The sequence below is a fragment of the Lepidochelys kempii genome, chromosome 1 (genome assembly GCF_965140285.1).
Source record: "Lepidochelys kempii isolate rLepKem1 chromosome 1, rLepKem1.hap1, whole genome shotgun sequence".
NCBI classification, from domain to species: Eukaryota; Metazoa; Chordata; order Testudines; family Cheloniidae; genus Lepidochelys; species Lepidochelys kempii.
In genome coordinates, this window is record NC_136380.1 from 211,681,978 (window position 1) to 211,695,963 (window position 13,986).

At 45.3% G+C, this 13,986-nt stretch overlaps 1 protein-coding gene across 5 annotated transcripts in view; it reads left to right on the forward strand.

Annotated features, from left to right (window-relative positions):
* The window catches only part of LRRC23 (leucine rich repeat containing 23), a 28,642-nt gene that overhangs the window by 6,253 nt on the left and 8,403 nt on the right, over positions 1-13,986 (forward strand). For 4 of the 5 annotated variants that reach the window (XR_012154929.1, XM_073311816.1, XM_073311823.1 and 1 more), the window contains 2 exons: positions 508-761; positions 857-987. Coding sequence is in view for 4 of the 5 variants with exons in the window: in XM_073311816.1 (XP_073167917.1) it covers positions 508-761; positions 857-987 (385 nt within the window). In the remaining variant the exon portion in view is untranslated. The remainder of the gene's footprint in view (positions 1-507; positions 762-856; positions 988-13,986) is intronic. The other variant, XM_073311833.1, reaches the window with a different exon arrangement.

Sequence of the window (13,986 nt, forward strand, 5' to 3'; positions counted from 1 at the left end):
AAAAGAAAAGAAAAGGCCAGACAATCAGGAGAGGTTGGGGACCCCTGGAAGTTGGTACACAGGGCAACTGCCCTGCTCGCCTGCCCCTAGAACCAGCCCTTGTCACTAACTATGCATTCCAGCCTCCTGGCCCTGCAGCCTGGTCCTTCCCCATCTCCCTTTTTCCCCCACCCAGCCCTCAATGCTAGGACCACTATCTGATGGACTTATCTATTCACAGCCTCTCTTGTTTCCTCCCCTCAGTTTCTGCCAGCTGACAGCTCCTTCTGCATTTCTGGGAGGGGGCTCCACCTAGGGGTCACTCAGGGGCTCTGTTTCCAACCCCTCTGCTCACTCCACGATCTGCCTTTTCCCTCCTTCTGGTCTGGAGAAGCTTCTCTGGACATGAAATGTAGGTGAACTGCAGAGGAGGAGACTGGCTCCCCAACAGTGGGGAGGGGCAGAGTGGAGGAGAGGGAGGGGAGGAAGAAAGCTGGATGTTTGTTTCACATCCTCATCCTGTGCTAGGGACCTGACAGATATCAGCCTTCTCCAGAACTACATTCACTTGCGTTATGTGGACTTGTCAGAGAACCAACTGCGAGATCTGTCTCCTCTGGGTAGCCTCATCCACCTTCTGTGGCTGAAGGTGGATGGGAATCGGCTGACCAGCACCCGTCTCACAGAGCTGCCCTACCTGCAGATTGCCAGCTTCGCCCACAACCGCATCAAGGACACAGAGGGCATTACCCACCCACGTCTGGGCAGCCTCAACCTTAAAGGTAGGTGTGTACCAGGCCTCACCACAAAGAAGTGCTCCTTGCTGTGTGCTGGGAAGGGAAATAACACTTTTGCTGCTTCCTTCTCTGTCACTCAGGGAATGAAATCCAGGTGATATCGGGTCTGGATCCAGGGAAGCTGACAAACCTGCACACGGTAGAGCTGCGAGGAAACAAGCTAGAAACCACCGCAGGGCTGCACCTGCCCAAGCTCAAGAACCTTTACCTGGTAAGAGCACCTCACTGCAGGGGCATTATGCCACAGAGAGTGGCGTAGAGACTCCATTGGGGTGTCCATGCGCCAGTGTGGTGGTAGGCCAGCACTGTGCAGCCTTGTCAGCCTGAGAGATTAACATGTTTCAAAAAGTCAGAGGGTCACAATCAATTCTTTGGGGCAGATTCTATGACCTATTGTGTTCCTGTCATGCTCAGTCAGTGCAAAGGGAGCAGAAACCACCTGCAAGTTCCCTGCAGAGAACTGGGGAGCTGTAACCTGTTGGCTCTCAGCTTCTCCTTTTTAACCTATCCCCTCTGCTACCCTGGGTAGTGGTATAGGGGAGAATAGCATGCTGTGTCAGGTGCTCTCCTAGGCTCAGGTGGAGCAAGTCAAGCTCCTATCCTGCACACTCTGGGGCTCCCACAGCCGGCAATGGAACAACCAGAGCTACTCACTTCTGTGATGCAGCAGGCAGCCTGCACGGAAGCTGCTGAGCAACTGCAGCAGATAAAGCACTGCAGGTGCTCAGAGACCTCCCAGCTAGACCTGCTCCTGCGGCTGCAGGGGATGTGACTCCCTTTAGCTCCCCTGTGACCCTCACTCCCATCCCTGTTTTTCATTAGTTGTACCCCTGGAATTACTTGAGATCTGGGTCTGGCAGCTCCTCCCCTTAGGTTTGGGGAAGGGAGGGACCTTTAGATGTGGGTGGGCTTGTGCCCATCCGCTCCTAGATTCTCAACAGGAACAAGGTATGTAGCCCACTCTAGATACCTGCACTCCCATTTCCCCCCCCTTTGTCTCCAGAATCCTTTGATTTTTGGGTCCAGTAGCTCCTCCCCTTAAGCTGGGGGAGGGGGCTTTATATGTGGGCATCCCCCTGATCTTCAATAGGTGCAGGATATGAGGTGTGAGGCAGGTAGGGAGATGGTGCTGTCTTCCTTCTCTCTGACAGGGCGGATTCCAACCCCAGTTTTGAAAGTGTTGTGCAGGTTTTCTTTGAGAATGAAGACTGATAGGTCAGAGAAGGAACTTGTCAGCACCTGAAAGGATTGCATCTTGGAACAGCTAGAGCTAGAGCAGCCAGGAGGAGAAGCTATTCTCCTAAAATGCTACCACAGCAGCATTTAATTTCAGAAAGGGGGACTACACAAAAATGCAGAAGCTAGTTAAACAGATATTAAGCTATAGTGTGAGTGACCTTAAGCTTTATAAAGGGAGATTTCAGTAAAGTAAGATTAGTCAAAAAGACCCTAAGTTAAAAGTAAAAGTAAAGTCCTTAGAAGTTGACACTTCCTCTGCTGAAATCACTGCTAGCCAGTCAGCTGACTGATTAACCAACCACTCAGTTAAGTGGATAGATTTAAAGAAAACCCTGTTACAACAAAATACAAAACTGAGAATAGCAGAATAGAAATGACTCTGTCCCCATTACTACATTTAAAGAAATGGTGACTCAGACTAGCTGAGACAATTTTACTAGAACAGTTTGGCTAAAATCAAAACAACCTTCAAAGCATACAATTAAAACAGTTATTTTTCCCCCAATTTCCTCTTGCTATAATTAGCATTGCTTTGCTTCCCTGTTGGAGGGTTAACAATATCACTAACCTGCTGCAAAATGCTTCAGAATTAGGGACAACAGCCAGCCTCCTGCTCCTGGACTCAGCTTCTCCCAACTCACACAGGGCATATGGCCCTTTGTAAAGCAGCTACCCTGACTGCTTACTCTCATGGAGTCTGATTACAGCAACAGGGAACCTATTGAACCAGACCCAAAACTACTACACCCAATTCCAGAAGCTTCTGGATGTGGAGTGCTTAATCTGCCTAGCAACAATGACCCAAACACAGCTCACTCCTACCTCCCCTCATTGAGTCTCCTAACTAGATATCTCCCTATTAGCACGTGTTACACTTATACATAGATGCTAGAAGTCTAAATACTAAAATGGGTGAACTAGAGTGCCTTGTTTTAAATGAGGAGATTGATATATAATAGGTATCACAGAAACATGGTGGAATGAAGATAATCAGTGGGACACAGTAATATCAGGGTACAAAACACATAGGAACGACAGAGTAGATTGTGCTGGTGGGGAAGTGGCACTATATGTGAAGGAAAGCATAGAGTTAAATAAAGTAAAAATCTTAGATGAATCAAACTAACTTGAAGGGGAAAGGAGTCCAGGAGAGCTGGCTGTATTTCAAGGAATCCCTGTTGAGGTTACAGGGACAAACCATCCCGATGAGTCGAAAAAATAGTAAATATGGCAGGCGACCAGCTTGGCTTAATGGTGAAATCCTAGCGGATCTTAAACATAAAAAAGAAGCTTACAAGAAGTGGAAGGTTGGACATATGACCAGGGTAGAGTATAAAAATATTGCTCAGGCATGTAGGAATGTTATCAGGAGGGCCAAATCGCACCTGGAGCTGCAGCTAGCCAGAGATGTTAAGAGTAACAAGAAGGGTTTCTTCAGGTATGTTGGCAACAAGAAGAAAGCCAAGGAATTTGTGGGCCCCTTACTGAATGAGGGAGGCAACCTAGTGACAGAGGATGTGGAAAAAGCTAATGTACTCAATGCTTTTTTTGCCTCTGTTTTCACTAACAAGGTCAGCTCCCAGACTGCTGCGCTGGGCATCACAAAATGCGGAAGAGATGGCCAGCCCTCTGTGGAGATAGAGGCGGTTAGGGACTATTTAGAAAAGCTGGACGTGCACAAGTCCATGGGGCCGGACGAGTTGCATCCGAGAGTGCTGAAGGAATTGGTGGCTGTGATTGCAGAGCCACTGGCCATTATCTTTGAAAACTCGTGGCGAACCGGGGAAGTCCCGGATGACTGGAAAAAGGCTAATGTAGTGCCAATCTTTAAAAAAGGGAAGAAGGAAGATCCTGGGAACTACAGGCCAGTCAGCCTCACCTCAGTCCCTGGAAAAATCATGGAGCAGGTCCTCAAAGAATCAATCCTGAAGCACTTGCATGAGAGGAAAGTGATCAGGAACAGTCAGCATGGATTCACCAAGGGAAGGTCATGCCTGACTAATCTAATCGCCTTTTATGATGAGATTACTGGTTCTGTGGATGAAGGGAAAGCAGTGGATGTATTGTTTCTTGACTTTAGCAAAGCTTTTGACACGGTCTCCCATAGTATTCTTGTCAGCAAGTTAAGGAAGTATGGGCTGGATGAATGCACTATAAGGTGGGTAGAAAGCTGGCTAAATTGTCGGGCTCAACGGGTAGTGATCAATGGCTCCATGTCTAGTTGGCAGCCGGTATCAAGTGGAGTGCCCCAAGGGTCGGTCCTGGGGCCGGTTTTATTCAATATCTTCATAAATGATCTGGAGGATGGTGTGGATTGCACTCTCAGCAAATTTGCGGATGATACTAAACTGGGAGGAGTGGTAGATACGCTGGAGGGGAGGGATAGGATACAGAAGGACCTAGACCAATTGGAAGATTGGGCCAAAAGGAATCTGATGAGGTTCAATAAGGATAAGTGCAGGGTCCTGCACTTAGGACGGAAGAACCCAATGCACAGCTACAGACTAGGGACCGAATGGCTAGGCAGCAGTTCTGCAGAAAAGGACCTAGGGGTGACAGTGGACGAGAAGCTGGATATGAGTCAGCAGTGTGCCCTTGTTGCCAAAAAGGCCAATGGCATTTTGGGATGTATAAGTAGGGGCATAGCGAGCAGATCGAGGGACGTGATCGTTCCCCTCTATTCGACATTGGTGAGGCCTCATCTGGAGTACTGTGTCCAGTTTTGGGCCCCACACTTCAAGAAGGATGTGGATAAATTGGAGAGAGTCCAGCGAAGGGCAACAAAAATGATTAGGGGACTGGAACACATGAGTTATGAGGAGAGGCTGAGGGAGCTGGGATTGTTTAGCCTGCAGAAGAGAAGAATGAGGGGGGATTTGATAGCTGCTTTCAACTACCTGAAAGGGGGTTCCAAAGAGGAGGGCTCTAGACTGTTCTCAATGGTAGCAGATGACAGAACGAGGAGTAATGGTCTCAAGTTGCAGTGGGGGAGGTTTAGATTGGATATTAGGAAAAACTTTTTCACTAAGAGGGTGGTGAAACACTGGAATGCGTTACCTAGGGAGGTGGTAGAATCTCCTTCCTTAGAGGTTTTTAAGGTCAGGCTTGACAAAGCCCTGGCTGGGATGATTTAACTGGGAATTGGTCCTGCTTTGAGCAGGGGGTTGGACTAGATGACCTTCTGGGGTCCCTTCCAACCCTGATATTCTATGATTCTATGATTCTATGAAACTGTACTATAAAATCTCTGTGGACAGAAATTCCATGCTTGAATAATAAAAGTATGGCAGTACAAATATACTACCAACCACCTGACCAGGATGATGATGGTGATTGTGAAATGCCCAGAGACATTAGAGAGGCTACAAAGGCAGAAAACATAATAATCATGGGGATTTTCAACTATCCTGATATTGACTGGGTACACGTCACCTCAGGATGGGATGCAGAGATAAAATTTCTAGACACCATTAGTGTCTGCTTCTTGGGAGCAGCTAGTCCTGGAACCGACAAAGGGAAAGGCAATTCTTGATTTAGTCCTAAGTGGAGCACAGGATCTGATCCAAGAGGTGAATATAGCTGAATCACTTCATAACAGTGACCATAATGTAATTAAATTTCACATCGTTGTAGGGTGAAAATGCCAAAGAAAGCTACCACAGCAGCATTTAATTTCAGAAAGGGGGACTACACAAAAATGCAGAAGCTAGTTAAACAGATATTAAAAGGCACAGCCACAAGCATGAAATGGCTGAGAACTGCATAGAAGCTATTTAAAAACACCATAATAGAGGCTCAAACTAAATGTATACCCCAAATAAAAAAAACAGTAAGAGAACAAAAAAAATGCCACCATGACTAAACAGCAGAGTAGAAGAGGTGGTTAGAGGCAAAAAGGCATTCTTTAAAAACTGGAAATAAAATCCTACTGAGGAAAATAGAAAGGAGCACAGCCTCTGGCAAATCAAGTGTAAAAGTGTAATAAGGCAGCCCAAGAAATAATGTGAAGAGCAAATAGTTAAAGACAGAAAAACTAACAGCAATTTTTTTTTAAGTACATCAGAAGTAGGAAGTTTGCCAAACAATCAGTGAGGTCACTAGGCAATCAAGGTGCTAAAGGAGCACTCAAGGGAGACAAGCCTGTTGCAAAGAAGCTAAATGAATTCTTTGCATTGGATTTCACTGTAGAGGATGTGGGGGAGAGCCCCACACCTCAGCCATTCTTTTTAGGGGATAAATCTGAGAAATAGTCGCAGATTGAGGTGTCAGTAGAGGAGGTTTTGGAATAAACTGATAAATTACAGAGTAATAAATCACCAGGCCCAAATGGTTACACCCAAGAGTAATGAAGGAGCTCAAAAATGAAGTGGTTGAATTACTAGCAATAATATACAATTTCTAATTAAAATCAAATAGTTTTCCAGAGGATTGGAAGATAGCAAATGTTGTACCTAAAATATTCAAGGGGTGATCCGGGGAATTACATCCCAGTGAGCTTTATCTCTGTGCCTGGCAAATTGGTTGAAATTATAATTAAATGGAGAATAATAAGTATGAAACTGCAGAAAAACTTGAGTGTCTCTGGATTAAGTTTAGAAGTGTGAGCAACAAGGGTAATGTCGTGGTGGGAGTCTGCTATAGACCACCGGACCAGGGGGATGAGGTAGACGAGGCTTTCTTCTGGCAACTCACAGAAGTTACTAGATCGCACAAACTGATTCTCATGGGAGACTTCAATCACCCTGATATCTGCTGGGAGAGCAATACAGCGGTGCACAGACAATCCAGGAAGTTTTTGGAAAGTGTAGGGGACAATTTCCTGGTACAAGTGCTGGAGGAACCAATGAGGGGCAGAGCTCTTCTTGACCTGCTGCTCACAAACCAGGAAGAATTAGTAAGGGAAGCTAAAGTGGATGGGAACCTGGGAGGCAGTGACCATGAGATGGTCAAGTTCAGGATCCTGACACAGGGAAGAAAGGAGAGCAGCAGAATATGGACCCTGGACTTCAGAAAACCAGACTTGGACTCCCTCAGGGAACTGATGGGCAGGATCCTCTGGGAGAATAACATGAGGGGGAAAGGAGTCCAGGAGAGCTGGCTGTATTTTAAAGAATCCTTATTGAGGTTACAGGGACAAACCATCCCGATGTGTAGAAGAACAGTAAATATGGCAGGCGACCAGCTTGGGTTAACAGTGAAATCCTTGCTGATCTTAAACTCAAAAAAGAAGCTTACAAGAAGTGGAAGATTGGACAAATGGCCAGGGAAGAATATAAAAATATTGCTGGGGGATGCAGGAGTGAAATCGGGAAGGCCAAATCACTCCTGGAGTTGCAGCTAGCAAGAGATGTTAAGAGTAACAAGAAGGGTTTCTTCAGGTATGTTAGCAACAAGAAGAAAGTCAAGGAAAGTGTGGGCCCCTTACTGAATGAGGGAGGCAACCTAGTGACAGAGGATGTGGAAAAAGCTAATGTATTCAATGCTTTTTTTGCCTCTGGCTTCACGAACAAGGTCAGCTCCCAGACTACTGCACTGGGCAGCACAGCATGGGGAGGAGGTGACCAGCCCTCTGTGGAGAAAGAAGTGGTTTGGGACTATTTAGAAAAGCTGGATGAGCACAAGTCCATGGGGCCGGATGCGCTGCATCCGAGAGTGCTAAAGGAGTTGGCGGATGTGATTGCAGAGCCATTGGCCATTATCTTTGAAAACTCATGGCGATCGGGGGAAGTCCCGGACAACTGGAAAAAGGCTAATGTAGTGCCCATCTTTAAAAAAGAGAAGAAGGAGGATCCTGGGAACTACAGGCCAGTCAGCCTCACCTCAGTCCCTGGAAAAATCATGGAGCAGGTCCTCAAGGAATCAATTCTGAAGCACTTAGAGGAGAGGAAAGTGTTCAGGAACAGTCAGCATGGATTCACCAAGGGAAAGTCATGCCTTACTAATCTAATTGCCTTCTATGTCGAGATAACTGGCTCTGTGGATGAGGGGAAAACGGTGGATGTGTTGTTCTTTGACTTTAGCAAAGCTTTTGACACGGTCTCCCACAGTATTCTTGCCAGCAAGTTAAAGAAGTATGGGCTGGATGAATGGACTATAAAGTGGACAGAAAGTTGGCTAGATTGTCGAGCTCAACGGGTAGTGATCAATGGCTCCATGTCTAGTTGGCAGCTGGTATCAAGTGGAGTGCCCCAAGGGTCAGTCCTGAGGCCGGTTTTGTTCAATATCTTCATAAATGATCTGGAGGATGGTGTGGATTGCACCCTCAGCAAGTTTGCAGATGACACTAAACTGGGAGGAGAGGTAGATACGCTGGAGGGTAGGGATAGGATACAGAGGGCCCTAGACAAATAAGAGGATTGAAATCTGATGAGGTTCAACAAGGACAAGTGCAGAGTCCTTCACTTAGGATGGAAGAATCCCATGTACCACTACAGACTAGGGACAGAATGGCTCAGCAGCAGTTCTGCAGAAAAGGACCTGGAGTCACAGTGGACGAGAAGCTGGATATGAGTCAACAGTGTACTCTTGTTGCCAAGAAGGCCAATGGCATTTTGGGATGTATATGTAGGGGCATTGCCAGCAGATCGAGGGACTTGATCGTTCCCCTTTATTCGACATTGGTGAGGCCTCATCTGGAGTACTGTGTGCAGTTTTGGGCTCCACACTATAAGAAGGATGTGGAAAAATTGGAAAGAGTCCAGCGAAGGGCAACAAAAATGATTAGGGGACTGGAACACATGACTTATGAGGAGAGGCTGAGGGAACTGGGATTGTTTAGTCTGCGGAAGAGAAGAATGAGGGGGGATTCGATAGCTGCTTTCAACTACCTGAAAGGGGGTTCCAAAGAGGATGGATCTAGACTGTTCTCAGTGGTAGCAGATGACAGAACAAGGAGTAATGGTCTCAAGTTGCACTGGGGGAGGTTTAGATTGGATATTAGGAAAAACTTTTTCTCTAGGAGGGTGGTGAAACACTGGAATGCGTTACCTAGGGAGGTGGTGGAATCTCCTTCCTTAGATATTTTTAAGGACAGGCTTGACAAAGGCCTGGCTGGGATTATTTAGTTGGGAATTGGTCCTGCTTTTGAGCAGGGGGTTGGACTAGATGACCTCCTGAGGTCCCTTCCAACCCTGATATTCTATGATTCTAATAAAACATCTGGAAGATCATGAGTTGATAGGGTCCAACCAACATGGATTCTGCAAATGAAAATCATGTCTCACTAATCTCAAAGTGGAACTCACATTGACTTCAGTTGCAGATATGAGCACTCAGCACTTCTGAAGATCAGCCTCCAGCTCTCAAATAAGACCCCTTGAAAATGAGGAACATAAAATTAGTGACCACCTGTGAAAAGTCTGGTTGAAGTGATTTGCCCAGCATCCCACAGGAACTCTGTTGCAGGGTCAGGGATAGAATCCAATTCTCCAGCGCAGCCTTAACCATGAGACCCTCCTTTCTCTTCCTGAAACCCCCTGCTTCCTTCAGTACATGCCTTCCAATTTCTGCAACAAACAAGGTAGGGGGTCCTACAGAAAACAGCCTCCTTTCCTACACAGCTCTGATTTACTCCCTGAGCACCATCCATCCTGTGCACTGAATGAAGCAGTGGTTCTGTGGAAAAAATAGTATGTGATCATGTCATTGAAGATTGTAACATAATGCATATGCATAAGGGGGGCAAATTCAGTTTGCACAGGCAGTTTTAATTCTGGCATTTCTTAACTTTTGAGTGCAACCTTAGTAATGTTCTTTTAATGTGGGGTGTCATCAGAAAAGTTGGAACCTTTGGATTCATTGCACAGACCTCTGCGACTTAGGTTAACAGAGTAACTGATAGCAGTATAAGTTGGCATCCTCTATGTCAGGGGTGGGAAACCTTTTTGGCCTGAGGGCCACATCTGGGTATGGCAATTGTATGGCGGGCCATGACTGCTCATGAAATTGGGGTTTGGGGTGTGGGAGGGGGTGAGGGCTCCAGCTGGGGATGCGGGCTCTGGGGTGGGGCTGGGGATGAGGGGTTGGGAGTGAAGTAAGGTGCTCTGGGCTGGGACCGAGGAGTTTGGAGGGCGGGAGGGGAATCAGGGCTGAGGCAATGAGCTGGGGTGTGGGAGGGGGTCAGGGGTGCAGGCTCTGGGCAGTGCTTATCTCAAGCAGCTCCCAGAAGCAGCAGCATGTCCCGCCTCTGGCTCCTAAGTGGAGGCACAGCCAGGCCTCAGTTCCCGGCCAATAGGAGCTGCGGGGGCAATGTTTGGGGTGGGGGTAGCATGCAGAACCTCTTTGCTGCTCCTACGCGTAGGAGCTGGAGAGGGGACATGCCGCTGTTTCCAGGATCTGTGCAGAGTGGGGCAAGCCCATAACCCCACTCCCTGGATGGAGCGCCAGAGTGGGGCAAGCCCTGGACCCTGCTCCCCGCTGGGAGCTCAAGAGATGAATTAAAATGTCTGGAGGGCCAGATGCGGCCTCTGGACAGTAGTTTGCCCACTCTGCTCTAAGTGGACCAGCACTAGAAGGGTTTCACAGATTGGCTGAAACTATTGTAAAGAAGAGAATGATTGTGGAAGGGTCAATCTGGCTTTTATAAAGAGAAATCATGCCTCACCAATCTATTATAATTTTTTGAGGTGGAGGGGGGTCAACAAACCTGTGAACAAGGGGGTCCAGTGCACATAGTGTACTTGGACTTTCAGAAAGCCTTTGACAAGGTCTCTCACCAAAGGCTCTTAAGCAAAGTAAGCTGGGATAAGTGGGAAGATCCTCTCATGGATCAGTAACTAGTTAAAAGACAGGAAACAAAGGGTAGGAATAAATGGGTCAGTTTTCAAAATGGAGAGAAGTAAATAGTGGTGTCCCCAAGGGAGCAGATTTGGGATCACTGCAGTTCAACATGTTGATAAATGATCTGGAAAAAGGGGTAAACGGTGAGGTTGCAAAATTTGTAGACGATACAAAATTATTCAAGAGAGTTAAGTCCAAAGCAGACTGCAAACAGTCACAAAGGGATCTCACAAAACTGGTGACTGGACAACACAATGGCAGATGAAATTCAATGTTGATAAATGCAAAGTAATGCACATTGGAAAACATAATCCCAATTATACATACAAAATGATGGGGCCTAAATTGGGTGTTACCACTCAAGAAAGAGATCTTGGAGTCATTGTGGCTAGTTCTCTGAAAACATCCGCTCAATGTGCAGCGGCAGGCAAAAAAGATAACAGAATGTTAGGAACCATTAGAAAACAGGTAGATAATAAGACAGAAAAGATCATAATGCCACTATGTAAATCCATGGTACGCCTTGAGTAGTGTGTGCAGTTCTGGTTGCCGCATCTCAAAAAAGATATACTAGAATTGGAAAAGGTACAGAGAAGGGCAACAAAAATTATTAAGGGTATGGAACAGTTTCCCTATAAGGAGAGATTAAAAAGATTGGGACTGTTCAGCTTGGAAAAGAGATGACTAAGGAGAGATCTGATAGAGGTCTAAAATCATGAATGATGTGGAAAAAGTGAATAAGAACATAAGAACGGCCATACTGGGTCAGAACAAAGGTCCATCTAGCCCAGTATCCTGTCTTCCAACAGTGGCCAATGCCAGATGCCCCAGAGGGAATGAACAGAAGAGGTAATCATCAAGTGATCCATCCCCTGTCGCCCATTCCCAGCTTCTGACACCATCCCTGTCCATCCTGGCTAATAGCCATTGATGGACCTATCCTCCATGAACTTATATAGTTCTTTTGTGAACCCAGTTATAGTCTTGGCCTTCACAACATCCTATGGCAAGGAGTTCCACAAGTTGACTGTGCGTTGTGTGAAAAAATACTTCCTTTTGTTTGTTTTAAACCTGCTGCCTATTCATTTAATTTGATGACCCCTGGCTTTTGTGTTATGAGAAGGAGTAAATAACACTTTCTCCACATCAGTCATGATTTTATAGACCTCAGTCATACCTCCCATAGTCTTCTTTTTTCTAAGCTGAAAAGTCCCAGTCTTATTAATCACTGCTCTTACGGAAGTCATTCCATATTCCTAATAATTTTTGTTGCCCTTTTCTGAACCTTTTCCAATTCCAATATATCTTTTTTGAAACGGGGGACCACATCTGCACGCAGTATTCAACTTGTGGGTATACCATGGATTTATATAGAGGCAATATGATATTTTCTGTCTTATTATCTATCCCTTTCTTAGTGATTCCCAACATTCTGTTCACTTTTTTGACTGCCGCTGCACATTGAGTGGATGTTTTCAGAGAACTATCCACAATGACTTTAAGATCTCTTTCTTGAGTGGTAACAGCCAATTTAGGCCCCATCATTTTATATGTATGGTTGGGATTATGTTTTTCAATGTGCATTACTTTGCATTTATCAACATTGAATTTCATCTGCCATTTTGTTGCCCAGTCACCCAGTTTTGAGAGATTCTTTTGTAGCTCTTCGCAGCCTGCTCAAGACTTAACTATCTTGAGCAGTTTTGTATCATCTGCAAATTTTGCCACATAACTGTTTACCCCTTTTTCCAGATCATTTATGAATATATTGAATTGGACTGGGCCCAGTGCAAACCTCTGAAGGACACCATTATTTACCTCTCTCCATTCTGAAAACTGACCATTCATTCCTACCCTTTGTTTCCTATCTTTTAACCAGTTACCACTCCATGAGAGGACCTTCCCTCTTATCCCATGACAGCTTACTTCGCTTAAGAGCCTTCAGTAAGAGACGTTGTCAAAGGCTTTCTGAAAATCTAAGTACACTATATCCACAGGATCCCCCTTGTCCACATTCTAGTAGATTGGTGAGGCATGATTTCCCTTTACATGTAGACTCTTCCCCAACAAATTATGTTCCTCTATGCGTCTGACAATTTTGTTCTTTTCTATAGTTTAAACCAGTTTGTCCAGTACAGAAGTCAGGCTTACCGGCCTGTAATTGCTTTTTTAAATATTGGTGTCATATTAGCTATCCTCCAGTGATTTGGTACAAAAGCTGATTTAAATGACAGGTTACAAACTACAGTTAATAGTTCTGCAATTTCACATTTACGTTCTTTTGGAACTCTTGGGTGAATACCATCTGGTCATGGTGACTTATTACTGTTTAGTTTATCAATTTGTTCCAAAACCTCCTCTAATGACATCTCAATCTGGGACAGTTCCTCAGATTTGTCACCTAAAAAGAATGGCTCAGGTTTGGGAATCTCCCTCACATCCTCAGCCATGAAGACCAATGCAAAGAATTCATTTAGTTTCTCCACAATGGCCTTGAATGCTACTTTAGCATCTCAATCGTCCGGTGGCCTCACTGGTTGTTTAGCAGGCTTCCTGCTTCTGATGCACTTAAAAAGTTTTTTGCTATTACTTTTTGAGTCTTTGCCTAGCTGTTCTTCAAATTCTTTTTTGGCCTTCCTAATTATATTTTTACATTTCATTTGTCAGAGTTTATGCACCTTTCTATTTTCCTCACTAGGATTTAACTTCCACTCTTTAAAGGATGCCGTTTTATCTCTCACAGCTTCTTTTACTTTGTTGTTTAGCCACAGTGGCACTTTTTTGGTTCTCTTACTATGTTTTTTAATTTGGGGTATACGTTTAAGTTGAGCCTCTATTATGGTGTCTTTAAAAAGTTTCCATGCAGCTTGCAGGGATTTCACTTTTGGCGCTGTGCCTTTTAATTTCTCTTTAATTAACCTCCTCATTTTTGTTTAGTTCCCCTTTCTGAAATTAAATACTACACTGTTGGGCTCCTGTGGTGTTTTCCCTGCCACAGGGATGTTAAATTTAATTATATTATGGTCACTATTACCAAGCTGTCCAGCTATGGTGTAGATCCTGTGCTCCATTTAGGACTAAATCAAGAATTGCCTCTCCTCTTGTGGGTTCCTGGACTAGCTGCTCCAAGAAGCTATCATTTAAGGTGTCAAGAAACTTTATCTCTGCATCCTGTCCTGAGGTGACATGTACC